Source organism: Rattus rattus, chromosome 1, assembly GCF_011064425.1.
Source record: "Rattus rattus isolate New Zealand chromosome 1, Rrattus_CSIRO_v1, whole genome shotgun sequence".
Lineage (NCBI taxonomy): Eukaryota > Metazoa > Chordata > Mammalia > Rodentia > Muridae > Rattus > Rattus rattus.
In genome coordinates, this window is record NC_046154.1 from 29,052,199 (window position 1) to 29,078,908 (window position 26,710).

At 46.5% G+C, this 26,710-nt stretch overlaps 1 protein-coding gene across 1 annotated transcript; it reads right to left on the bottom strand.

Moving 5' to 3' along the window:
- Positions 1-2,574: 2,574 nt before the first annotated feature.
- Rnf19b (ring finger protein 19B) lies at positions 2,575-26,229 on the bottom strand. Its single transcript, XM_032897395.1, has 9 exons — positions 25,367-26,229; positions 14,266-14,471; positions 12,421-12,562; positions 10,618-10,780; positions 10,084-10,198; positions 8,190-8,330; positions 6,855-7,062; positions 4,269-4,400; positions 2,575-3,377 (listed from the first exon to the last, which is right to left on the bottom strand). The coding sequence occupies exons 1-9, from the start codon at positions 25,981-25,983 to the stop codon at positions 2,909-2,911; spliced, it is 2,193 nt and encodes a 730-aa protein (XP_032753286.1). The 5' UTR covers positions 25,984-26,229; the 3' UTR covers positions 2,575-2,908.
- Between the last annotated feature and the right edge of the window lie 481 nt (positions 26,230-26,710).

Consider the following 26,710-nt stretch of genomic DNA (forward strand, 5'->3'; position numbering starts at 1 on the left):
GAGCTGAGGCCATTTTGCAGAGCGTTAGCCAAAGAAACTCAAGGAAGTCTCCCCGTTGGTCACTTCTGTCTACACTGCATTTGCACATCTCACTGGCAGGATGAGTTGCACACAGAGCCCTGGCTTCAAGGACGACACGATGTTCCCAGCTTGCTGGCCTCTGCAGTTTAAGATGAGTATTAGGGACATACGCCAAGCCCAAAGCCTCATTTCATGTCAGGGACCAGATGTGCCCCATGAAAGCTGGCCGCACACACCCCTACACTGGCTTGAGTGCATCTCCTCCTGCCCTCTTCTTCCAGGCTGCTCCGAGGCACGTACAATCTTGCCTTTTAAGCAGCTCTGCTCCCCGACTTGACCCGCAGTGTTTCATTCACAGACGCTGCGCTGTACTCTGTCTTCAGCTGTGGTTTTCCTCTGCCCCCTTCTCCCCAGTCAGGTCTTCGCCAGAGGATTGTACTCCCTACTGTAGTTTGGGCTTGGACTGTCTGTCAAAGGCTTGGTCCCTAGCTGTCATGGTGGTGTTGGAAGGCGGTGGAGACTAAGAAAGAAGGCCCAGTTGGAGGAAATTAGGTCATCAGACACATGCCCTTGAGTGGGATATTGCGACCACATCCCTTCATGGTTCCTGGCTGCCATGAGCTGAGTAGCTTTTTCCACCATGTTATCCTACCCCATCCCCACCATGATGTTCTGCTTCAATGCAGGCCCAATAGCAACAGAGCCACAGGACCACGGCCATTTTTTCCTTCTCAGGTGAAATCTCAGATATTTTGTCACAGTGCTGGAAAGCTAAAATACTGCCCTGCCTGCCACTCTCTCCCAGGAACATACCTCTCCTCATGCGGGTGGCGTCTGTCTCCTCTCACTGGAGTGTAAACTCAGTGAGGATGGAAACCGTGTGCTCCACTCATTGCTACATTCCATAGCTACAGTGGCCTAGGCCTTTCAGTGACCGAATGCTCAATGAGGGAGAGCATTACCCATTTCTTCCTCCAGATGGTGCTAACGAGCCTTCTCAGCTTTTAAAGCCTGGGAACTTCAAAAGGTCTGCGTTTCAGTATCAAGATACCCAGTCTCCTTGACTTTGTTCCTTGCTAGAAACATGGGCCTTTTAAACAGACACGAGAGAGTAGCCCGCCCAGTTCCGTAGCATTACCTCAGCCCAGATAAAGACTACAGGTTTGACTCTAGACCACGCACTCTGACAGACTGCCTTTGATTTTATCCAAGTTAAGTGTTTTTTGATGAGGCTTTAGAAGAATTGCAAATCTTGAGTGGGGATCGTCTGCATTTCAGGGGTCTCCGGACTGTCTGCCTTTCCCCCCAACAGGTTCCTTTAGTCTAGTCGCACAGGGACATCTCTAGAACACTTTCTTACTGAGATGCCAAATCCATTATCAGCATTTCCTGTTCCAGCGTGCAAGGAAATACAAGGTAGCCTGTGGAGGCTGAGAAGATCTTCCCCAGTGGCTGCTGTCTGGACGCCCCATCCTTTACTGCACAAGGCAGCAGGTAAACCTGTGGATAGAAACAGAAAGGCAGCTGGTCCTCAGACAAAGATGCTTTCAGTTTTCCCCTGGGCCCAGTGCTAAGGCGATAAACAAGCTGCGTGATTCTGGCTTAAGGATTGGGCAAGATGGGGGAGTGGGAAAGTAACTGACAGTCACAAAGGAAGTTGTTGCGGCCACATCAGGAGTCTCAGTCTCTTGACCACTTTCCCTGCAGTTCTCTGTAAGAGCTTTCATCCCTAAAGACATTATTATCACTCCTGTCATTATAGTACAGGGATTGAACCCAGGGCCTTGCACACGCTAGCCAAGCATCCTCTGGTGAACTACACCCGCCACCCCAAGGACCTTGTTCTTGACACTGCCCAAATTCCTAGCACTAACAGCTCACCTCTGCTAAGTGTGTAAGATCACACACTTAGTCGCACAGGGAGGGTTCGGTGGCATGGCCCTCTCTGCTCTCACCGGAGGCCTCATTTCTTAGCCTTTCTTAAAACTAGGCTGGCAAACTTGAGCACGGCTTTTGCAGCAGGGAGTGTGCACCTGAGAGCACAGCCAACACTTATGTTATAGCCTGGTGATCTGGCAGAAATCTCTCTTCCTCCAGTCAGGACTGGCTCCTGGGGCTGGGATACAGCTCAGGGGTAGAACACAAGGTTTGGGGTTTCAGCCCCAGTTGGACAAGAAAGGATACTCTGCTCCCTACCGTGTGACCTGCAGGGCTCACCAAGCCCCCTCCGCAGACTCTGCCCGCAACACTGACCATAGAGTGGTGGGTATGAATCTGGCTCCAACAGCAGAACTGCAGAATTGTCTCTGGAGGGCAAAAAGGCACCTCCTCCCTATGTAGAGACTCGGCCTGACCAGTCTACAGCAAGCCTGGTTTTGCTCCCTGTCACGAGGAGTCGCTGCTCTACAGGTTGGACTCCACTGCAGCTGGATGGAGTAAAACCCTTCTTCCCTGGGTTAAACTGCAGGCCTCTCACAGACAGACAGACAGACTACTCTTCCAATAAACACTTGGCTCTGCAGAACTACCCAAGCCAAGGACAGTGACATGAGGTCAGTTACCACAGAATTCTTTATTAAAATGTGTCATCAATAATGTTAGCATACATACAATATACACACATACATATGTACATTCTCTGACACACCTCACAGATTGCCAACATCAGTTTAGCCAATAAATTAAAACTAAAAACAAGAGGATGGGGGAGGGATACTAGAGGCAAATTTCATTTTTTATCTGGTAAGAAATTGCAAATTTCTCAGAACTTCCCTGGGGGAACCCTGACCAGAGAATCTTTGAAACAAAATACATAAATCCCCACCCTCCCCCAAAAAAGATTCCAAAAGATGCAGTTACAACAAGTGTGCTTCTCAGAGCGGGGCCTTCACTCCACTTCACACTCTTCCGGCTTCAAGACAGTCTGGCCCTCGGCTGGAGCAGCGAGGCTCTTGTGGGCACTTGGGCTCGGTGCACCGTGGACTCGGGGGGTGGAGGGGCAGGCCGCAGTGTGGGAGCGGGGTGAGCCACACTCGTCTGAGGTGATGTCCGGCACATCATCCGACTGCGTGTCAGAGCTCTCCAGGTCACTGCGGATGCTTTCAGGCTGCGCCAGGCTGATGTCCCAAGCCTTGCTGGCCAGGCAGTCTTTCTGTTCACAGCTTTGGTGTTTGTAAGGGGGATCGTCTTCACTGCCACCACTGCCACCGCCAGCACCGCCACCATTACCCTCTTCTTCATTCTCTGCCACCTGAGCATGGACATGGAGCGAGTCCTCTGTGCTGCTGCCACTCACCAACTGATAGTGACTTGGTTTGGCTTCAATGTCCACTTGGATTTCCATATTATTGCACTCTCTGTGGGAACAAAATTCGCTGTGCTGAGAGTCACGCATAGGTTATATTATATTATATTATATTATATTATATTTATATTATATTATATTATATTATATTATATTATATCTGCTTGTGGGTTCTGGCTTAAGTAGTTAGAAGAAGTGGGTCCAGGTAGACCAGAGCACTCATTTCTCACTTTCCCCCTTTCTACACGCATGCATGCACGCACGTTCATATACTCCTAAAAACTCTTCTTAGAACATCCAAAGTGTTTCCGGAGGGGCTGGAGAGATGGCTCAGCGGTTAAGAGCACTGGCTGTTCTTCCAGAGGTCTTGAGTTCAATTCCCAGCAACCACATGGTGGCTCACAACCATCTGTAATGGGGTCTGACGCCCTCTGCTGGCCTGCAGGTGCACATACGTACATACTCATTTATAGCGAACACACAGCTTCCAGAATCAACTGAGCGCCTCACCTTATCTCACTCGGAATGGAAATGTGAAAGCGACGTGGCAGCTTTTGCAAGTGTGCCACAAGTCAGAGACCTCCCTCCTGCAGTATGGAGGAGCCATCACACAGGCCAGACACAATGCTCCAAGTGAGGCAGACTATGGAAACAAGATCCAGCATCGGGCAACAGGAGCCCCAGACCCAGGCATTAGCTAACACCAGTTACATGTGAACAGGTACAGTTACAACAACTAGAAAAAAGAAGGCAGAAGAGGTGGGAAGAGACAGTGAGGGGAGAGAGGAGGGAGGGAGGGAATCTCTAGAGTGGAATGCTAACAGGAGTCAGGAGGTGAGCACTCCGCACCACAGACAGAGACGCTCGCTCGAGGGTTCAGCAGCACACCGCATCTCCCACTAGATGGCACGCAGGGCCAGATGGGGCTCTGACTGCCACATACCTGTCCTGTGGGTTGTAGGAGCTGATTATGGAACCGGCCATAGCACGAGTGCTTGCGCTGTCACTAATTGCACCAAGGCTGGCTGTGTCTTTGGGGAAAATTTCCTTTTGGACATCGGCTTGAACTTCTAACCTGTGTAAAGAGGAGACGCTCAAGTCATTATGAGACGCGGTGTTCTGACGGCTCGTTTCCTGGTACACAGCTCTTCATTATTCTCTTGAGAACTGGTAATCTGCTGGATCATCTCCAACTGCCGACCAGCTCAGATACAAGCCGCACAGTCCTCTTCCACATCGACTGAGATTGTCCCTCCTGTCTGTCCCCAGGGCTGCTGCTTAATGTAAATCCTGACTAAATAATCAACACTGGGCTCCTGTCCAGCAGCCCCTACATTCAAGTCAAGTAGCGTTCCAGAGCAGGCGAAGAGCCAACCATCCTAAAACTCCGACTCCTGGCTCCTCCCTCCCTCCCTCCCTGCCGACAGGCGTCTGTGGCTTCCTGATCTGCAGCCCACTCAGGTTCCTAAGTCCAACACCACAGACCCTCCGCCAAGTTTACACCCTACCCTTCCATGGCTCTGTGGATGCTATGCCCTCTCTCAAAAGTGTCTCTTCCTCTGCCTGAAAAACTCATGCCAGGTCTTTAACAACAAGGGACTACCATTTCCTCTTATTCCCTTCCAGCTGAGTGCCCAACCTTCTGCACCAGCTCGCACCCTCCCCACTCTGCCTGCACCGTGAGCGCCAGCCAGGAAAAGCTCACACCTCATTCACTTTGCCCTTCCTACCTGGGACACAGAGGAAGAGCTCACACACTTAGTAATCGGGTTAGCTCCAGGCTGTAAGAATGAAGGGCATACAGGAGCCAACCTCCTCCCTTGTCAACAGCACTTTCCTAATGGGGTTTCAAGACTGGGAACCCCTAACTGCTTCCTTTCTGGTCCAAAACTGTTTTGTTCTGCACTTCATTTCCTCATAATGGGTTTCCCAGTCGAGCCCATCTGACTCACTCACTTCCCATAAAGGAAAGGCTTTCACAGGATGCAGCGGCTGCTGGCTGCACTGCAGTCTCAGCAAGTCACAGTCACGCTCCAACTATGTCTGCGGCTCATTCAGGGGAGCTGGCTTTAGGGGAGCACAGCAGTAAACACTCTAGCATGTGGGGCAGGACCCGTTAGCAAGGGACACCAGTCAGAAGACGCAGCTAGGTCAGCAGCAGCTCCATCCTGCTGCCGGTCTCTGCCCCACACTAGGAAAACGAGGGCAAGGGGGGGGGTGCACTCGGGCCTGTGTCCCAGCTTCAGCTCTGTCACACGTCACTCAGTGGGCACAGCCTTTCTCAAAGCCTACCAGGCCACCTCCTTGGTGGCTGCCAGCGGCTGGTTCATGCCAGTGGCTACACTAGAATCATCTGGGGAGCCTTTTCTAAACATAGACCACCCTTAGGTCCCATCCCAGGACAGCCTAAGTTATTAATTCTGGAAATATGCTCCTAAAATCTATTCTAAGAGGCTCCCAGGTGAACAAAGGACACAAGGTGAAGGATCTCGCCATCTGCCATCTGCCACTGCAACTTTTTTACAGCCAAATAGCCATCTGGTCTCACCCTGACCTCCTAGGACCAGCAGCGCAGGGTTTGGGAAGCAGTGTCCTCTCTGGGGGCTTCCTACAGCTTCCTCCACACTGAAACCAGCAGAGGCTGCTGCCAGTCAGTCCCCAAGTACTAATCCTTTGCTTAGCTGGAAGCCCCCCGGGTACCTGAAAACACGGATCTACCTCCCTTTCCTCCTGGCTCTGCTGTGCTCCATGAGACTGCTCTTCCCACCCTGAACTCAACTGCTTCTCATCTAATGCCAGTTACCCATCTTTGAAAACACACACACACACACACACACACACACACACACACACACACACACACACACACATGTAATTATGGCATTATGGTAGGTCACATCAGCAAAATGCAAGTAAACCAGTTATTTTTATTGACAAGGCTTTAGGTACCCTTAACACAAATTCGTAGAACTGATTTTCCTGCTCTCTCCAGTGGGAATAGGAAGTCGTGAAGTGAACAGCAGCGGGGAGTCAGTGTGATACGGCATAAAGCCAACGACCAGCCTAACAGTGCCTTCCATTCTTCTTGCTTCCTAGAGCAGCAGTGTAATGATGCAGCAGGAAGAGAAAGTCAACATTATTCTTTAAGTGGAAGTCACTATGATGCAAAGAATTTGTAAACTTTGAAAAAAAAATACCACTGATGATTAAATAAAAATGGGCCATCCCTCGGGCTGGAGAGATGGCTCAGTGGGTAAGAGCACTGACTGCTCTTCCAGAGGTCCTGAGTTCAATTCCCAGCAACCACATGGTGGCTCACAACCATCTGTAATGGGATCTGATGCCCTCTTCTAGTGTGTGTCTGAAGACAGCGATAGTGTACTCATATACATTAAATAAACAAATTAAAAAAAAAAAAAAGATTTAAAAAGGAAAAAAAAAATGGGCCATCCCTGGTATAAAGACATGGCTCAGTGTGTGCTCTCTCACAATAATTCCAACTGCTGTTACAGACCTCCTCTTTACTTACCGGCTGTATTTTCCCTTGCCACTGGAGAGAATGCCACCACTCAGCGTGCCCCCTGAAAGGGCAGCAAAGCTGGCTGTTTCGCTGTAGGGCCCCTGCATGACGCTGAGCCCGTCTGTAGGGCTTCCGCTGGTGCTCAGCACACTAGTCAGGCCCTCGATGCTGCTTTCTCCAATACTGGGGTTTTTGAGGGCTCGCCAGGCATCTGCCACTGTGGGTAGAAACAAACATCTCCATTTGAAACACATAACATACAAAGAGGTTGGTAGGCATTTCCTGCAGACTCTTCAGAGTGGAGGATTTCCATGCTGAAAAGTACCACAATATTCACTTAACAAGCAGCTGCTGTGAGACAACGGACACCAGGCTAGCATCTGTAGTTAATCTTCTCAATAACTGAGTGATTGGTAGCCCTTATTTCAGATTGGAATTAAATGACTGCCCAGGGTCTCTTAAGTCACACCACATTTACTGCAAGTGCACTATTATTTCTGTATCAGTCTATAGCAGATATTTTTATCTACCTTAGTGGGTTTTAAAAAAAAAAAAAGAAAAAGAAAAAAAACGAGGCAGGGTCTCATTCTATAGTCTAGGCTGTCCTGAATTTAGTACTTAGCCCAGGCTGGCCTTGTATATCAGCCAGTCTCACTAAGTGCTAGGATTACAGATGTGAACTATCACACTTGACTTGTTTTTCTCTTTCTACTTTGAGTCAGGCTCTCCCTGTGGCCCAGACTGGCCTTGAACACAAGCTCCCCTGCCTCACCACCCCAGTGATAGGAGTGTAAGGAAGTGTCCCAGGCCCTTTAACATATGATTACTCCTGGGCAGCTTCTACTACGAAGCTTCAGAAACGTGCGTTGCAAGTAGGTGAAGACAGTGTTCAGGTAGGAGTTAGAAGACCTGCTCTCATCTCAGGGCTGCAGAAGTCCTTGCTACGGAAACACAAGCTGAAGGCAGTTCCTCCTGAGATGGGGTACCAGCCCTGGCTCTCCCTCTTCAGAGAGCTGCTGTAAACAGCAAGCAAGATAACAGTTGTATAAAGTCCTCTGACACTGACAGTGCAGCCTGAGGCCGAGCTTTCTGATCACCACACACACCACTAGCACATCACTTACTTGAAGTCCTACTGGCTCGTATCTGCCATACATAGGCAAGTAACAGGAATTAACCTGGTAATTCTGGAACCAAGAAACCAAAGGCTAAAAATACTTTACCCCCCACAAAGCTCATTATAAAGAAATCCAATGACAACCTCTCTGTAAATATGTGTTCAATTCTACTGACTTTTATCTTTCGTTCCATAGATTCAAATGGAAATAAAAGTCCTTCCTTTACCTGTGATTGGACCATCATCTTCATCAAATTCAATTTTTACCCCCTTTCCATTGGCTGTGCTAACTCCACAGCCACCTCCACGGCAGAGAGAAATGGGCACAACCCCATAAACATACGCCAGCATAATGGGGACACCAATACCTGGGGAGAGAGATGGAAACATGTCATCAGGTCAATAGGCTACAATTGTCCTGATTCTCCCTCCCAGACTGGGCACAAGCAAGTCACGAGGGCCAAAGGCAAACCAAGTGAGCCATGTCAAGAGGCCGTCTGTATAACATACCAGACAGTCACAAAAGTCTGGGTGTCTTGACTTCAATCCATTGGCTGGCTGTCATAGAACCCTCCCAGTGATAAAGAAAATATACATGTAGAATCCAACGTGTCCAATGTATGTTGATTTTATACTACTCCTTTCACTGTTGAAGTGCTAAGCTGAGAACCAATCAAGAATCAAAGCCTGAAGGCTGGAGAGATCACTCAGTGGTTAAAAGCACTGACCTAGGTTTGATTCTCAGCACCCACGGCAGCCTGCAACTGTCTAACTCCGGTTCCAGAGGATCTAATGACATCCTCTGACTTCCAGGGGCACCAGGCACACAGGTAATAAAGCCCACACATAAAAACAGACATGGGATGAATGACTGTAAGGACTGTGAGTCAAGTATCCCTCAGACTGAATTCTCTAGTCACACTGCTGCGTGTGGCAGAGCAGCTCGGCTGTTACACGCTAAGAAGAAAGACTGCCTGGATTTGGGGCTGGAGAGATGGATCAGCAGTCAATTAGAAGCACTGGTTGCTCTTCTAGAGGACGTGGCTTCAATTCCCATCACAACTGTTTGTAACTCCAGTTCCAGGGGATCTGACGCCCTCAGACAGACACATGCAATGCAGACAAAACAATGCTCATCAAAATAAATTTAGAAACAATAAAACAAACAAGCAAGAAGTCTGCCTGGCTTCATGCATGTCCCAGTGACTTGCCCTTAGCGGCATCCATACAGACTGTACCTTTTTATTTCTAACTGTGCTGTCTCTGTGGCACTTGTGAAAGCTACATAGATTCACATGTGAGACACTCAGCATCACGGCTGACAAATGATAAACTCCTAAGATGATTTCCAATTCACCTTTTCTTTCTTACTTTTGTTTGTGAGACAGGGTTTCTTTCATGTAGCTCAGTTTGGTCTTGACATGCTGAGGGTGGCTTTGAACTCCTGATTAAACTCTTCATCTCCTGAGTGCTAGGATTACGGGCTAAATTTTCCTAAAATAAATTCTCTTACCGTAACCCAGGAGGCTGTGAAGCATCAGTGTCTTGTGCGTGTGTGAATACTTTGACAAACAGAAGAAAAGTAGGAAAACTGAGAGTCAGTGTTAATTTTCATTAATGCAGCCTTTCTGTGTGACAGACTGAGCTGCTGGCCCTAGTCTGAGGCACATCCTGATAATGCAGTCGTAACAGTGTCTAGTAAGACGAATTTCCAGGCTGGGGAAATGGCTCAGCTGGTAAACTGAGGCATGCAGACACGATTTCAACCCCATGAAGGGAGTGCTAGTGCACAGTTATTATCTGGAGCTGGAAAGGCAGGCACAGGTGGATCCCCGAGGCTGGCTGGCTAGCCATTTGGCAGGATCCTGGCCTGGAAGAGACCCTGCCCTGTTTTAAAAACTAGGTGGATGGCTCCTGAGATGGCCCCAAGGCTGACCTCTACTTCCAACTGCACTTTTGCGTTCACAAGTGCCCCTGCCTCCATGCCACCTATATGAACACACAGAGTTAACTTCGGAAGTAAAGTCGGCCCAGAGCGTAGGTGTCTCCACAGTGCAGCCCCTGGCCAGCCGGCTGACCTGCTACAGTACACTAACAGAGGAGCGGAGGTCGCTAGCTCACCAACGCTAACAGCAGCGATGACTGGGGATGCGATGACTGACAAGGTCACTCCTCCTGTGATGGCCAAATTCCTCTTGTGCTTGGAGGTTTTCCTTCCCTCATACCTGCTGTGAATCTAAGAATAAAAAGAAAATCCAGGTCAGCAGGTCAGGACATCAGTATTTTGCCAGGGAAAAAAAGGACAAATGCTCAATTGCAAGCTATATTAAAACATACCCTCCACCCAAAGAGGGCTCTTTCTCAAATTTTAACCTAACCCAGACCTGGAAAATATAAATGAGTATAGGAAAAGTTAATCCAAGAAAAGAAAAAGCAGCTCAAGGGGATTTCACCCTGAGTCACTGAGGCAAACCAGGTCCAGGATGTTAATAAGAGCTTTCAGATCTCACGGGGGTTTATAAAAATCCATTTAAGAAATTAAAGTTATTTTTATCTACACACCAGCTGGTTTTCACACAGCCCTGAAACTTTCTTTCCTTTCACACTGTTGCCAACAAAGCCAAAGCTGGGGCAGGCACAGAAGGCCTGTCTTACCTTCCTCCCCACGTACACGGGGATGCCAATGACCATGGCGGGAATGGCAATGCCAGCGATGAGTGAGATCCCCACCGGAGCACCAATCAGTGTGCCCAACTGCCAAAGAATCTTCTTTTTGCGGCTCCATGGTTTCTTGCCCCAGAATGTACAGCCAGAGGGACTACAGAGAAAACGTGCTCAAGTTAATGGCAGCGTCACAAACACAGTTACTGTCACCAGAGGCTTGACAGGAACAACCACCATCCTCTCAATAGGAGTGACTATGTGACAGGAGGCAACAGAAACAGATCTCTTAGACAAGGGGGAGCAAAGGACAAGGGGTTCTGGGCTTCTCAGGTTTTTGGGTGAAGGCAGACCTCCGAAACTGGAATTCTTTCCTTTCTGTCTGACACATTACCCACACTGACCCGACACCCTGAGCAGCACTACCTAAGATCCTGCACAGGTCTGCACCTGACATCTGCCCAATGGGCTGGGTCCTGCAGCTCACGACACAGATTCTGCCGTTTCATGGCCCATGTCCCTCCAATACCTAACACACACAGGCCACATTCTTGTGCACAGAGTTAGAGACTCACCACGTCTTTTCTATCAGTGTGCTACTGAGAGTGTTGGTTACTTTGACTCCTAGCCCTTCTGTGTCTGACCCTCATTCCACCTCATTCCTTTGTGCTCCCTCCTCTATGTGGTAAGTCTAGCAGGACTATACCAAGGAGAAACCCTGTCTTATTTGGTCCTCTGCCTTTCTAGTCAACATCTGTTACATATAAGCATTTAAATTTTCACTAAACTGGAACAACACAATGCTACACAACAATGTCCATAAATGTTAACACCTTTAGGGTAATAATGTAACATTCACTCTATTCTTTAGAAAATCCTCCTGGATGGAGGAACTGTAAGAAGATCATAGTAATGAGATCTCCTGTGACTGTGAGTACTAAGAAGCAGCAACACTCGCAGGGGAAATGGGAAGCCTGGTGGATGAGGTGCATTTAAGCTGTTTTTCAAGGGTAAGTAGGAACTCTGCAAACCAGCTTAGCAGCACATTTCTGACTGGGAAAGCCGAATCAGGAGGATGTCAAGTTAAGCCCAAACCAGACAACCTGTTTCAGAAACCACACAAAGGCCCTTTAAACAGGAGGCAGAAGCAGGCAAACCTCTTTGAGTGAGGCCTGGTCTACATAGGTAGTTCTGGGCCAGGGCTACACAGTGAGATCTCGTCTCAAAAAAAGGGGATAAGGGGTGGCAAGACAGTTCAGTGCAAGCATTAATGACTTAAGCTCAACCCCTAGAGTTCACATGAAGGATGAAAAGGACTGACTCCAAGTTGTCCTCTGACTCTGCATGTATGGGTGGCACACACAAGTGTATCACACACAAAAGAAAAAAATAAGTAAATCCAAACAAACCCACCAAGAACTAAAAAAGGAGAGATAAAGGGGGACACTGGGAAGCTGAAGTGGTCAGACAGTAACTACGGACAATAAGGTACCATGAACAAATATGGCGGCAAGAGACACAGTGAACAAGTGAACTCAGATTGTCTGGTACAGCAGTGATTGGAAAGGTAGACTAAAACCAGACTGTGGATCGCCGTAAAGGCCATGCACAGGTACAAAGCAAGGTAATGAAGACAGTCACCGAGCCTGCCGGCCAGACCACCAGGTGTGCTGCTTCCAAGGAACTTTGCTGTTTTCTCATTCTTTAAATGAGACCAACTGTGGTTCTTTGGTGTCTCTTTTCCTAAATGAGCAAGGGAATAGAGTGACAAAGTCAGTGGGCACATGTGCCACCCACCTGAGGTAATGCAAGTCAGAGATCTCCTTCATGCAGAGCCAGCAGAACTCACAGCCACATACTGCACAGGTCATGTGATTACAGCTGCCGTCGTTCATCTTGATAATGTAAGCACTGCATCGTGGGCACGGCTTGATGTCATCTGCCAGGTAGGGACGGAGATAAACCCCCAGTTAAATGTAGTCTGACTTTATTATTCCTAAGAGTGTATGTGAGAAATGAGAACAAGGCAGTCAGGAGATTTTGCCTGAACGATTCCAAATTGTTTAACACTTTACTGGAAGGCTGGCTATCTGAGATCTCTTGCTGTGTTTGTGTGTTTTGGGGACAGGGTCTCACTTATCTCAGGCTGGCTTGAAATTGCTCAGGGTGATTCCCAATTTAGGATCCCTCTGCCTTTAGCTTCAAGCATTGGGATTCCAGGCCATGTCAGCATGGCTGATTATGTGGTCTGGAGATCGATCCTAAGTGGGTCTCTAACACCTGCGCTGCACACCCAGACTCAGAAATTTTTGTAAAATGGATCCCGTTTCATGTTCAGCTGCCTATTCCGATAACTAGCATCTCATATAGCACTCAAGTCACATTTGGGCAGGGAGCCTCCGGCAGAGACTGATGGTTCCGAGGCAAATGGAACTTCTACCAGCCAATCAGGCCATTAGAGCAAGAAAATCCTGCAGCCTGGTCAGCTTTAAGTTCTGACAGTGGTCCCCGCCCCTTGCATCTTTGATGATGTTTTATTCAATGAGGCTGTCTGTATTTGCTCTCTGGAATGAAACAAATTTTACAAGTTTATGCAGCAGGCTTTTTTCTTCTGTGATAGGTTTCTTCTCTGCTAGTTTCAGTGGCTCTTTAGGAAGCTAACTTTTGCTGTTAACAAATCCCTTCCAGTAACACTTTCAAAGTTAAAAATCAAATCCCAACCGAGTAACTGTATAGTATGCACCAGGTAATTTTCCCAGGAATTTACCAACTATCTTGTCAAAGTGACAATTCTAGGGATTCTATTGTGCTAGAAAAAAGCTAATGGCATAATTTCTATCCTACTAACTTGCTCAAATGACATCAGTAAGACAAAGGACATCTAAAAGAGGCTGAGGGGCTGGAGAGATGGCTCAGTGGTTAAGAGCATTGTCTGCTCTTCCAGAGGTCCTGAGTTCAAATCCCAGCAACCACATGGTGGCTCACAACCATCTGTGATGAGATCTGATGTCATCTTCTGGCCTCCAGGCATGCATGCAGGCGGAAAGCTGTATGATGTATACATAGTAAATAAATATTTAAAAAAATATAAAAGAGGTTGACACCTTAAAGACTGCTCTACACCATCATAACTGGAAAGTGACTGACATTTCCCCTCTCAGGTTAATCATTAACTTATACTAGTATTCATTTCCTTTCTTAAATCTGTGCCCTACTTCAAAAGCCATGATATACTTCAAGCTAGATGGCAAGCAGGACACGCTTAACGCTAATTAAATGTTTCTCTGCCCCTTATGGAAAAAAAAAAAAAAACAACAACAAAAAAACCAAACAAACCACAGTGCTCTCCAAGCTGAGACGCAGATTAAGACAGCAGCTTGAGAATTCCACTTTGTTGTGTCCCAATGCCACACAGCTAGGACTAACTACCTATCACGGTCAACAGGAAGCAGCTTAGCAGATGCATACTTAGAGGTTCAACCAAGCCAGAGAATGTGTCTGCAGTCTCAGTTATTCAGAAGAATCAGATATTTTTCTGCTCTCTGATCTTAAGGATGCATGGGTAAGATGATCTCTTTTAGTTTTGAAGACTCACATTATAGATACCAAACAAGGAGGCACTGAGACAGTGCCAGCTTATACCTGGTCCAGATTCTTGCCCGTAACTGAGGCCCGAAGTGTGCTTGGTCCGAACTCGTAGCGTCTGAGCCCTCTGTTGACGGGCCATGTCGCAGGTCTGGTTTGGATGCCATATCTGCTTGCAGTGGTAGCAGAACTCAGTCTGGCAGCCCTCCCTCTCACAGGTCAGCTTTGGGCAGCTGGCGCAGCCATAGGCAATGACAGCATAGCTGGGTAAGGAGAAAGAAGAGAGAAGTGTGCTAAGACTGAGCTGACAAAGACTGTACTATCCATCGGCTTACGCTGTTGGTACCACTACCTATGACACAAGGACACACACCCCAGGTACACTCACTGTACTCACCCTTCTGGTGAAGAAGCAATGCATTTCCTAAGGCAGCCTAGATTCCTAGCACATTCAATCAGGTTACGCGCTTCAGGGGAGACAACAACTTCCTTTCAATGGTGTACTATATTTAGAGAGACTTGAACTTGTTTACATGAGAAGTCAGAGCAGTTGTAAAAATAAAGAGCTACAGCAAGAACAGAAGCATGTATGCTCTTCCATTTTAAGAGCCACAGTGTTCCTGGCCTGAAACAATCGTTTTCCACAGACTTACAGTTTACTGAAAGCTCATTCTTGGTTGTCTTTCTTTGTTTTTAAAAGATTTATTATTTTTATTTATGTGTCTGAGGGTCTGACTGCAATGTTACATATGTGCACCAAGGATGTGTCTGGTGCCTGAGGAGACCAGAGTGGGTATTGGATCACGCTGCAACTGAAGTTATCAGTCAGCTGTGAGTCACCACACGGGTGCAGAGAACTGAACCTGGGTCTTATGGAAGACAAGTACTCCTAATTACTAAGCTGTCTCTCTAGACCCTAGACTTATTTTTATTTTTAATTACATATATGCTGTGGGGGGGTATGTGCAAATGAGCACAGTGCACAGAGACAAGAAAAGGCCACTGGACTCTCTGCAGTGGAATTCTAGGCAGCCATGAACGACCCAACGTGGGTGCAGGAACTGAACTTGGGTTCTGTGCAAGAACAGCACATGCTCTTGACTGCTTGGTCATTACTTGAACCCCTTGCTTTTAGTTTTTTTTTCCTTTTCTAATTTAATTCTATACCTTTTAATACCTTCTTTGTTTTCTTTTTTACAATTTATTTTTATATGTATGGATGTTTCGTCTGCATGTATGTATATGCACCATGTCATGCCTGGTGCCCATGGAAGACAGAAGAGGGCATCAGATCCCTGGAACTGGAGTTATGGTCGTCATAGGATATCATGTGGGTCCTCTGAAAGAGGAGCCCACACTCCTAACCAACCACTCGCTCCCTACTGCGTTCTTCCTTAACAGCTTACACAACCTTCCTACTAACCTTTAATCAACACAGTGAAATCACGTCTCCCTCCCCTCTGCTGAGGTATGCTAAAGGTGGGATTGCAGACACTGGCACGAGCAGCAGTCATCCTTACAAGTTCTGTTAGTCCCCATAAATAACCCAATATATTTAAAACTACTGGCATTTTTAATGAACTCTTAACATTGTCAAAAAAAAAAAAATGCTCACGTTGCCCTTACAAGTGGGCATTCGCTTAAAATTAAGGGGCCAGGATGTGGTGCAGCATTTGCCTAATAAGTGCAAGGCCCTGAGTTCAAAACCCCAGGCACTGTAAACCTAATTAAATTTAAAAAGTATTTTAGAGAAACAAATAGTTTTAAAATGATGTTTTTATTTCTAATTATGAACAGATGTGTGGGCATGAGCCTGTGGAGGTCAGAGTGTCAGATCCTCTGGAGTTGGGAGTTACAGGCAGGTGTGAGCCACCTGACGTGGGTGCTGGGAATTGAACTCAGATCTCTGGAAGAGCAGTCTGAGCTCTTAACTGCTGCGTCATCTCACCAGCCCTCAAACACACTGGTGATTGCAGGTTTCTTGCTATCTGTTTTGCTGTCTAGTTCACACTTTTCTCCAATATTCAAAGTCTCAAACAACTTATGTAAGTGCTAGTAAGCTTTCCTATTAATATATACAAGATGTTCATTATAGCAGTTTAAATACTCGGATTGAGTTGAAATTACGCTACAGACATAAATGACAGTGTATACACCTCCTGTCACATAATATGCTTCTTTACTATTCTCAGACAGAACACAGCGAGACTAGGCCAACTGTAAATACAGTGATCCACTGTGGGAGTTCTGAGCATGTTTACCCCAGCTAGCAGGAAAAACAGCTACCAAACAATGTATCTCAGAAAGAAAATGACTTGCTTGCTATTTTGTGTTAAATGAAAAGGTATAGATGGGGGCTGGGGATTTAGCTCAGTGGTAGAGCGCTTACCTAGGAAGCGCAAGGCCCTGGTCTGGTCCCCAGCTCCAAAAAAAAAAAAGAACCAAAAAAAAAAAAAAAAAAAAAAAAAAAGAAAAGGTATAGATGGCTTCTGAAAAGTAATTGCTAAGTTCGAAAACTATAAGGTAAGAATACCACCAATGGGGAGGCCTTAAAACTTCCTAACACATTCCTACCTCACACAGTTCAAGTGCTTATTCATTCTCTCTCTCTCTCTCTCTCTCTCTCTCCCCTCTCCCCTCTGTGTGTGTGTGTGTGTGTGTGTGTGTGTGTGTGTGTGTGTGTGTGTGTGTGTGTGTGTATGTAAGGGTGCTAGGGATTGAACCCAGCACTTTGTAATCACATATTCCACTACTAAGTCAAGTCCTCCAGCCTCAACATTTCTTTTATCCCCCCTGACCCCTTCAATTCTTTCACTGTCAAACCTGGGCATGGGCTGCTTCATCCTCTGCCTGTTCCCTGTCTATGTGACCAGAGTGTAAAAGTATGTGCTGCAGTTTCAGATTTCACGTTACCCGTTTTTCTTTATTTTGACAGATTTGGCATCCTTTCACTGGGTAGTGAGCAGACAGTCCTCACTTTCAAGGCATGACAATGAAGCAGCAGCACAGAGGCCACAGACTGGCACAGCAAACAATGGGAAACCAACTTTAGTAGAATTCAGTTCCAAGGACGTAAAATAACCCCCAATCCCGATGACTCTTCAGCAGTCTATCACTGTGACACAGACTTACTCAGGACATAAGACTTAGAATTCCTGTTTTGGGTACCTACTCTGTGCTGATTCATGCTGCATGACACAGACGAACTTAAGCATCTCCAAACCTTACTTCTCTCCCTCTAATGGAGGTAGAACAGCCTTCTGCCTTCAGGTAGAGCGCCACAGTCTAAAACTGAATTCATAACTTTGCACTGAAAGCCTTTGCCTTCTCCTCCCAACCCCCTTCCAGCGATGTCTTTCCTTTCTTCTTTCTGGTAAATAGCCATTTAAAAACCAACTCAAGTTGGGTGTGGTGGTACAAGCCTTTAATTCCAGCAATTGAGAGGCAAAGGAGATGTATCTCATGAGTTCCAGGCTAGACTGGTCTACAAAGTGAGTCCTAGGAACGCCAGGGCTGTAGTTACAAAGAGAAACCCTGTCTTGAAACCAAAACCAAAACCAAAAAGAACCAGCTCAAATGTCATCTTCTCTGTAAATCTGTAAGCTCTCCAGGCAGACAGGGGCCTGTTTGTGCAGTGCAGTGCTAACAGCACATTACAGCCTGTGCGTGTGTCTGTCTCTCCCACCACACTGGACTCCTGCTCAACACACCTGTGGTGGGCACATGACAAGGACCCCCTTTAGCTTTGGTTCTTTGGCTTTCCCCAGGGCACTCTAGCTCTTCTCCTGGCCATTTTCATCCTAACCGTGTATGGTTGGCTTTTTATATATCATGCTGTATAATTTGATCCTGCAAGTTTATAAAAATTCATCTTAAGGGTAAGGCTTAAGGGAAAATTCCCTAGCTGGAATAAAAGCTCATTCATGCACTTCATCTTCCCTGACCATAGGGTTCCTGTTCCTTTTCCTTTTTTCCTACTCTGACGTTTAGTTTAACCTGAAGCTTAAAGTAGGGCATAAGAAGTTACATGCAGCCTCAAGCACAGAATGCTCTCCCTGAAGTTCACACAACTTTTATTGCTAAATCAATAAAATTCAGAAACATCAGTGTGGCAGGCTATCTTAATTTCAGGCCTGGAAAAAATATCCTATTAGTATAATTTTAATTATGCCTCAACAGATTCCCGTAATTAAAGAAATGTGTTCTTCATTCTTTTTTTTGAGCTGAGGACCGAACCCAGGGCCTTGTGCTTGCTGGGCAAGCGCTCTACCACTGAGCTAAATCCCCAACCCAAGAAATGTGTTCTTATGTCTGTACTTCAGTCCTTAAGTCTTGTAAGTTAACAATATTATCTATTTACAAATGGACCCTAAGGTTCTTTAAAGGAGATAAGCATGGGTTAGGGAGATGGCTCAGTGATTGAGCCTTGCTATTCTCATAGAGGACCCTGGTTTGATTCCCAGCATTCACATGGTGGCTCACAACCAAATGTAACTCTAGTTCTAGGGGATCTGATGCCCTCTTCTAATCTCATCAGGCACTAAGAATGCACTTGGTGAACATATATACGTGCAGGTAAGATACCCATACACATAAAATAAATAAATATAAATACAAGGGGTTAGAAAACCCACGTCCTTACTATTTCCTTTTTCTTGTCCCATTTCATACCTAGTCCTAAGCCAGACAACTGTAAAGGCCTCCACATCTGGACTCCCATTCCTTACACCAACTCACTAATCATTCCAGAAGCATTACTCTGCTTAAGTTCTTTCAACTAAAGAGAGGGGGCGGGGGAGGGAGAGAGGAGGGAGAGAAGAGAGAGGAGGCAAGGGAGTGGGGAAGGAGGGAGGGAGAGAGAGAGACTGAGCAAGAGCACTCTGAATGCTGAGATAGGAGGAGGGTGAATTTAAGAGCAGTGTAAAATACATGTAAGGTCAAATGGAGATGGGAAGGGAGAAGAGGGCTGGAGGAGAGAATGTGGCTCAGTGGTAGGACACTTGCTCATAGCAAATCTAGACATTTGGGTTCAATGTCCAGAACCAAAAGAAAAAGCAAGCGAAACCAACAGTTCTCCTCGCCCCTCAATCTGTACAGTTTAGCTGTGTCTATTAACTTGGACTTGGTCTACTTTTCACTCAAGATCCCAATAATGTGGTTAGAAGTTGACTGAGCCAGACTCTGAAGCCAGGCATGTGATTCTACTCATAGTCTCAAACGCTATGATCAAATACCACTTTCTTTTCAAGGTCTTTCTTGACAGTTTTATGCAAAACTTAATGTTTTTACAGTTAAGATACCTAGGAGCTTCCTTGGCATTTATTCTGTTACAGCTAAAACCCATCTGTTAATTGTCCATCTTCTCTAAGAGCTCAAGTTTATAAAGAGGAAGACTGAAGGCTTCAGGAATAAAGGAACAAGCACACAGAATACGATAGCCTACTCCACAGGAGCTGGTTTTTACTCCAACAGCAACAGCAACAGTCACTGTTTGAGACCCTAACAGAAGGTGAGCTAGAATGGCAGCAATTAAAGCAGTCTAGAAAACGGCAAATAAGGAGGCAGTGGTGGCGCGTGCCTGTAACTGCAGCACTCTAAAAGCAGAGGCAGGTGGATCTCTGTGAGTTAGAGGTCAGCCTGCTCTCCAGAGTGAGTTCAATTGAGAGACAGCCACATAAAGGGGCCCTGTCTGGAACAAACAAATAAAATGGCAAATAGTTAAGCCTTAAAGATAGCATGGATGGGGTTGGGGATTTAGCTCAGTGGTAGAGCGCTTGCCTAGGAAGCGCAAGGCCCTGGGTTCGGTCCCCAGCTCCGAAAAAAAAGAACAAAAAAAAAAAAAAAAAAAAAAAAAAGATAGCATGGATGGTTGGAGAAATGTATAACCCTTGGTATACATTATACTATTATAATACTAATAATTTGCAAAGTTATATCATATACCACATGGCATGTTAGTATGGGCAAATGTATGGTACATATTAACATACTTAATGATGTGGTGACATGCAACATAATCCCAGCATTCAGGATCAGGAATGCAAGGTCAGCCTGAGCTCCATAGGAAGGTAGGGGCCAGTCTGGGCTGCATAAGACCACATATCTTAAAAGTCAAAACAACCACAACAAATCAAAAAACAAAATAAAAACTATTTGTTTTAGTTTATTTCAACTAGTATTTCTCCATCACATCTGATCACAAAACATTTTTAAGTAATATATATAACATACCTTGAAAAACATTGATATAAACAAAAAATAGAAAATAAAATAAAAAATTGGTTGAAATTAGCAGGGTACAGTGTCACATGCATGTGATCCCAGCACTTGAGAGGCCAAAGCAAGAGGGTCTGCATCTGAGGTCACTGTGGGCTACAATGCATAAGGAGACTCCAGTTCAAAGCAAAAGGAACAAAAAGATAATGGGGAAGTTGGAAGCTATAAAGAGGCCTGAAACGAGGACAGATTAAATAGGTAAAGTCGTATTTTTCACAAGATCTTGCTACGTTGTTTTCTCTACTGGGGAACTTGGATGGTAACTGCTCAGCGAGCCAGACTCCAACCTCTGGATGCGGTCTTGTTTTTATGCCCTGCATATTGCTCACTGCACTCAGGCTTCAAATGCTTTGTCTACTTTGGTCTGCCAGGTATGGACTTCTTTAAGGCTAGCCTTGCAGTAATCCTGTCTCTGCCTTTCTTTGGAGTGCATGTGTCACCACGTAAAACAAATAAGTGATTGTATACCCAGAACTTATCTTACAGGTCGGATAAGAATAAGTACTCTGGCAAATATGGGAAAGAAGCCTTACTGAGCTGAGCTGGAACGTGAATGTATACAGAGGCTGAGAAGGACTCAGGCGAAAGCTGTACAACAGGAAGTAAGGGGCCAGATTAACAGAAAAGGTTGAGGACTGTGGGGATGTAACTCACTGGCAGAGTTGCTTATCCAGCACGTACTGAGACCATCAGTTCAGTGCCTAGCATCAAAACAAACACAAACAAACGAATAGTGGCCAGATATTGAGGAAGGATCGGGAGGGAAAGGTCCTAGTTGGGCACAATGGTGCACAATGAGGTACACTTGTAGTCTCAGAGCCCAGGAGGCAGAGGCAAGAGGACTGCTGCATGTCTGAGGCTAGCAAGAGTATACTGTGAAACCCTTACTCAAGCAAACAAAAGAAAAATCCTTACTGATTGTGAAATATCTCTCATCCAGGGAGCTTGCTCTTCTCTCATAGATGAACTATCTATAAATTAATGTACTATATAACTGAACAGAAGCTTCCTGTTTATAAGATAGGCCAGACCAGTAGTATGGGAAAGTCAATAGCTGATACTGTCTGAGAGGATCCGTGGGAAGTAGAACTCTGTAGGGACTGCAGGGAGCAATTAGAGGCCAGAGCCTGGACCTGCAACAGAATTTAGGTCAAGATAGCCTTAGTGCTTCTTGTATTCTGAGGACCTGCCCTTGTGTGACAAGAAATTCTGTTGATGACTCTACTCAACCCTTAGCCTCCCACAGATTCTGAAAATTAAAGATGGACAATAGAACACCTGAGAGAAAAATAATACAGTTATATTGTTTGTGGGTTTCTGAAAGGACACTTAGGCAGACTCAAAAAGGTAACTGATCAACTGTACTACTTATTAGCTAGGAAGCATTAACCCCACATTTAAACTTCTTTGAACTGGTTTCTCCTTTACAAAATCATACTTCCACCACCTATCTGCATGTGGCTAAAGTGAATTTACTGTATCACTGAGATAATACCTTGAAGATTCACTACAAAGCTATTTGTATTTTAAGCTAATATATTTCACTTGAAAACATATTTTAAGATTACACTTGTTACTACAGTATTTGGTATATCAAATAATGTATGTATTTTCCTACAGAAATTGGTTCTATCCTTGATAAAGTCATATGAGAAAAGGAGTATCAGAACTCTGTTCTGCCCCACAAATATTTAAAAGAGAATAGATTTCTTAATTTATGGTGTTCTTAAAATGATCATGTTTGTGAGGTCACTTATATGACCCCTTAGCCTGAAGATATACACTACATACATGGGAAGACTTGGCTGCCAAGACAGATGAGTGGGCAATAAACGTAGTCAGGCGTAGGAAGAGACAAATGAGGTTAGGACCTCTTTTCTAATGCTTACACAAGATTTTTGCCAGGTCCAGAAGAATAAGATAGTTAAAAGAAACAAAGAAAGGAAGAAAAAGAAAATTAAAAAGAAAAACAGCTACACATGGTAGTGCATAAATATAATCCAATATCGGGGAGGCGGAGACAGGAGGATCAAGAGTTTGAGACAGTCTTGGTTAAGTAAGACTGTCTGAAAACCCAAGTTAGGATTAGGAATATCGTTCAGCAGGCAGAAAGCTTGCTTGGCATCCACAAAGCACTAGATTCAATTCCCAGCACTGTATAAACCAGAGGTAGTATTAGCAGTCTGCAGTCCACCACTCAGCAGGTAGAGGTAGGTGGGTTAGAGTTCAAGGTCATCAACAAAGCCAAATGGAGGCTGCAGCAGGTATGGAGGGCCATACCTTTAATCACAATACTCATGTGGCTGAGGCAGGCAGATTTCTGTAAGTTTGAGGCCAGCCTGGGCTACAGAGTGAGTTCTAGGACAGCCAGGGCTACACACAGAAACACTTTCTCAAAACCAAAGAAGTCAGAGGTTGTAGCACTTTCTTGAAGTTCAGCCCAGTAAAGGCAGGGACAGGAGGCACCCTGAGCCTTACTGGTCAGCCAGAACTGACCTCTGGTCTTCACAGGTTCCCAGGCATATCACAAACACAAGTTATTTTTTTTCTGGCATTAAGAAGAGGGGACAGAATAACTGTTCATGGGGAACTCAGACTATTATTTGAAAAGTAAATGAATTATAAAGCAACTCTTTGTGTATCTAACCACCCTCTATTGAAAATCACTTTATAAACATTAATTAATTAAGCCTCTTAGGTCTTAAGACAGGATTAGGCTTCTGTCAGATAAGGAAAACAAAACAGGTAAGTCTATTAACTATAGGAACCTATATCACTATAAGAGAAACTGTGGTGAATCATCCCTGACCCTCAGTGTTGTTCCCAAGCTACACTTCCTAGAACATGCCCAAAATGGGGACTGTGATGACAGGCCAATACTTGAATTGAAAATATTATTGGCTTAGAAGTAAGACTGTTCCAACACTGGTTTGTTTCACTGCCTATCAGTTTGTTGTTGTGTCACCCAACAAAGTATTTAATTTCACTAAATGCCACTGTCCTCATTTATAAAACTATCAAATCAATACACAGGTACCTTTTGCTTTCTTTCCCTAAATTTTATTTTCCTTAAACACATAGATACACAGACAAAAGTGTGCATATGATTGCTATGGTCTAGTTAAAACAGAATCTGACAGAATCTCAAAACAAACAAACAAAAACAAAACATAGAACACAAAACCACACACACAAACTCAGAATCTGGATGAGCTTACCCTAAATCCTGCTCAATTAAGGAAAGTCTAATAACTCTAAACCACTAATGGTTTCTCTCTATTTTTGTCACCAAGCCTTTATATTAATTTCTGTCCATTTATACTGATGTGAGTGAAGACTTAGGTTGACTTTAAAAAAACAGACTGGGGAGCTTTCCCAAAAAGATGATCAGGGAAGTCACACTTCATTGTTAAAATTCAAACTCTTATTTCTAAAAAAAGGACTTAATACACTATTATGCAAATAATCAGGAAGTGCTTTCTTAAACTAATATCCCTTTGGTTCAGAAAATAGACTAAAAAGAGTATCAGCAAAACTTGAATATTCTATAAATTAAGCTCTGAAAAGCCAGTAAGGTCACCAGACACAAGCAGAGTTTTTCAAGTGTCCACAAGGCCCTTCCTGGTATTCGATAAACAGAAAGTGAAAGCAATCTGGGTACCTTTGACCACATCTCCACGTAATTTAGAAAGTCAGTCTCAGTGAGGTTAAACACACCCACTTCTCAGCAAGTCTGGCACTTCTGACTACACAGTTCCTTCTGAAGGGAGACAAACGGCAGCATCATGGAAATCTCAGCTCAGCCTGGATACACGGGCTACAATTAAAAGCCTTTAAATCCTTTGAAGCAAGGGTTCATATACCCGTTTACTAGCATTCCCTTTACACTAGGCGCTGCATGGAGTCCCTAGAACCTTCTGCCCCCAAAACATGACACACACGAGTATAATTAATCTGTCCAAGGTCACAGAACAGGTAATGGCAGTCTGACTCCCCATCACACTGAAGAGCCCCTTCTTGGCTGCATCTGACCATTCATAGATTGGAATGATAAGAGACAACCAAGTTTTGTTTTTAAAAAGAGGGGGCGAGGGACCTCCACTGAAAGCTTCAGATAGAGAAATCAGTAATTCCTGCTTTGAAGAGTATTTTAACTCACTGACCCTTGAAATCAAGCATACACAGGACATTAAAAAGACTGTCACACAGATTTCAAGACTGAAAGGGTAGGCAAACACATTTCCTCCCACCAGATCAACTGGGTACACACCGCCTCAGAGCCCTAATGATTTTCCTTGTCAGAAAGTCTGTCCAGGCAGCATGTTAAGAACCACAGGGTGCCTGCCGATGCCTTAGCACAGCACGCACTGCCCAGGGTGCTCCTAGAGCTGTTAGTGAGCTGCCTGCCTTCTCTCATCATCTGCATCTCAACTTTCAGTAGCGGTTGAGAGGAACACGCCTTCTGCAACGCTGCTGCTTAAGTGCGCCCCTAGCCACATGGACACACCCCTCGGAAGCGCGGCCCCTTCGGTAGGGCATTTTCATTCTCTCTCCTGTAACAAATATCCCTTCTCTATCATTACGATAACACACACACGCACACACCTCTCCCTACCTAGGCAAAAGAAACAAAACAAAACAAAAACCCTGCTGACTGATTTAATGGACAGTTCCCTTCTCTTAACGCACATCCGCCACCACAAGCTCCCAAGTAGGTATAGGATGCTGAGTGCCACCAGGCGGGTTGGAAGGCTGGTCCGAGGATCGGTTACTCATGACCGTCCCTCTTCTACCTCCTGCTGGGCATCCTCATCTCCCCCCTCAAGGTGGGTGACACCCGCTGGACCCCGGACGACCCCCGCGGCCACGCCCCCGCGCTCACCCGCAGTCAGGGGCCGGACACCAGCGGCAGTCCGGGTCCGAGGCCAGGTACCGGCGCAGCATGAACTCTTCATACTTGTGCATGAGCGGCGGGTCGGCCAGCAGCAGACGGATGTCGTGTGGGTTGAGCCGCTCACTGCACTCGGGGCAGCTGATGGGCACGCGGCTCTCGCTGATCTCCAGGCGCAGGTAGTGGCGGAGGCAGTCCCGGCACGAGCGATGCGGGCAGCTGAGGAGGCGCGGGGCCCTCTCGGGCGGTAGGCGCACTAGGCACAGCGGGCACTCCACCTCCTCCGCGCCGCCGCCCTCCGCCGCCTCGTCCTCCTCGGGCCCGGCAGCCACGGCCTCCGCCTCAGCCTCGGCAGCGGGCTCCGAAGGCAGAGCTTCCATCGGCGGGGCCTGAGCTTCAACTGGGGCCGGGGCAGGCGGCGGCGGCGCGGCCGGGGGCGGCGGTTCGGCCTGAGGCTTGGTCCGGGCGCGGCGGCCGCGGGCCGAGGCAGAGAAGACGCTGTGGAAGGTGAGGCGCCGGCGCCGGCCACCGCTGCGGCACTTAGGGTCGGGGGCGGCCGCATGGAGCGAGGTGGAGCGCGGCGACTCGGAGTCCTTCTCGGAGCCCATGGCCGGCAGAGGCTAAGGAGCCAGGGGCGCCCAGCGCCGCCGTAGCTCCCGCCTCAGCGCCCCCCCAGCCGGCGCCCCGGCCGTAGCCGCCGCCGCCTCGGCAGCCCTCCCAGAGACAGAAGCAGACCAGCCGCTACGAAGTGGTTATAAAGCCTCCGCCCCGCGCGCCGCGGGCAACTGCGCAGGCGCCGACCTCAGACACCTCACAACCCGCGCGGCCCCGCGAGAGGGGCTGGGCGGGGCCTGTAGGGCGGGGCCTGCAGGCTGCGGCGAAACCCCGCCTCCTGCGGTCAGGTGGTCCGGCGCAGCCATATTTTTTTGCACAAGCTCCACCCTCCATTCCTTGTCCAGGCATCAGTGGGCTTCTTTGCTAGAAGGGTGTCTTCAGTTCATCCGTAAAAAGTAGACGATCGTTGATCAAGTAGTGATTCCCACCGACCCATCGTCCAACATTTCTATTGATGCTAGCCATTAAGTGGGAGGGAATATGTATAGTCACTCACGGAACATCCTCAAAGTGAGACGCACTTCTAGATAAGACAGTTAGGGTCCCCTGTGTACAAGAATAAGATCAAAGTTTTTATTCTCGCATTTGCTGTTTTCTGTCAACTATGAACTTACTCCTAAGCTCTATCTCCCAGGAGTCCGGTTATTCACTGATGGTAGAAAGAGGCCCTCCAATTTCTCCTACAGAAATGCCTTCTTTCAGTCCCTTCCCCAATTTCTC

Coding starts and splice junctions, on each gene's coding strand:
- Rnf19b (XM_032897395.1), bottom strand. CDS start 25,983: ATGGGCTCCGAGAAGGACTCCGAGTCGCCGCGCTCCACCTCGCTCCAT. Junction 12,563..14,265: donor CGGGCAAGAATCTGGACCAG/GTATAAGCTGGC, acceptor CCTACCTGGCAG/ATGACATCAAGCCGTGCCCA. Junction 4,401..6,854: donor GGCAAGGGAAAATACAGCCG/GTAAGTAAAGAG, acceptor CTCTTTACACAG/GTTAGAAGTTCAAGCCGATG.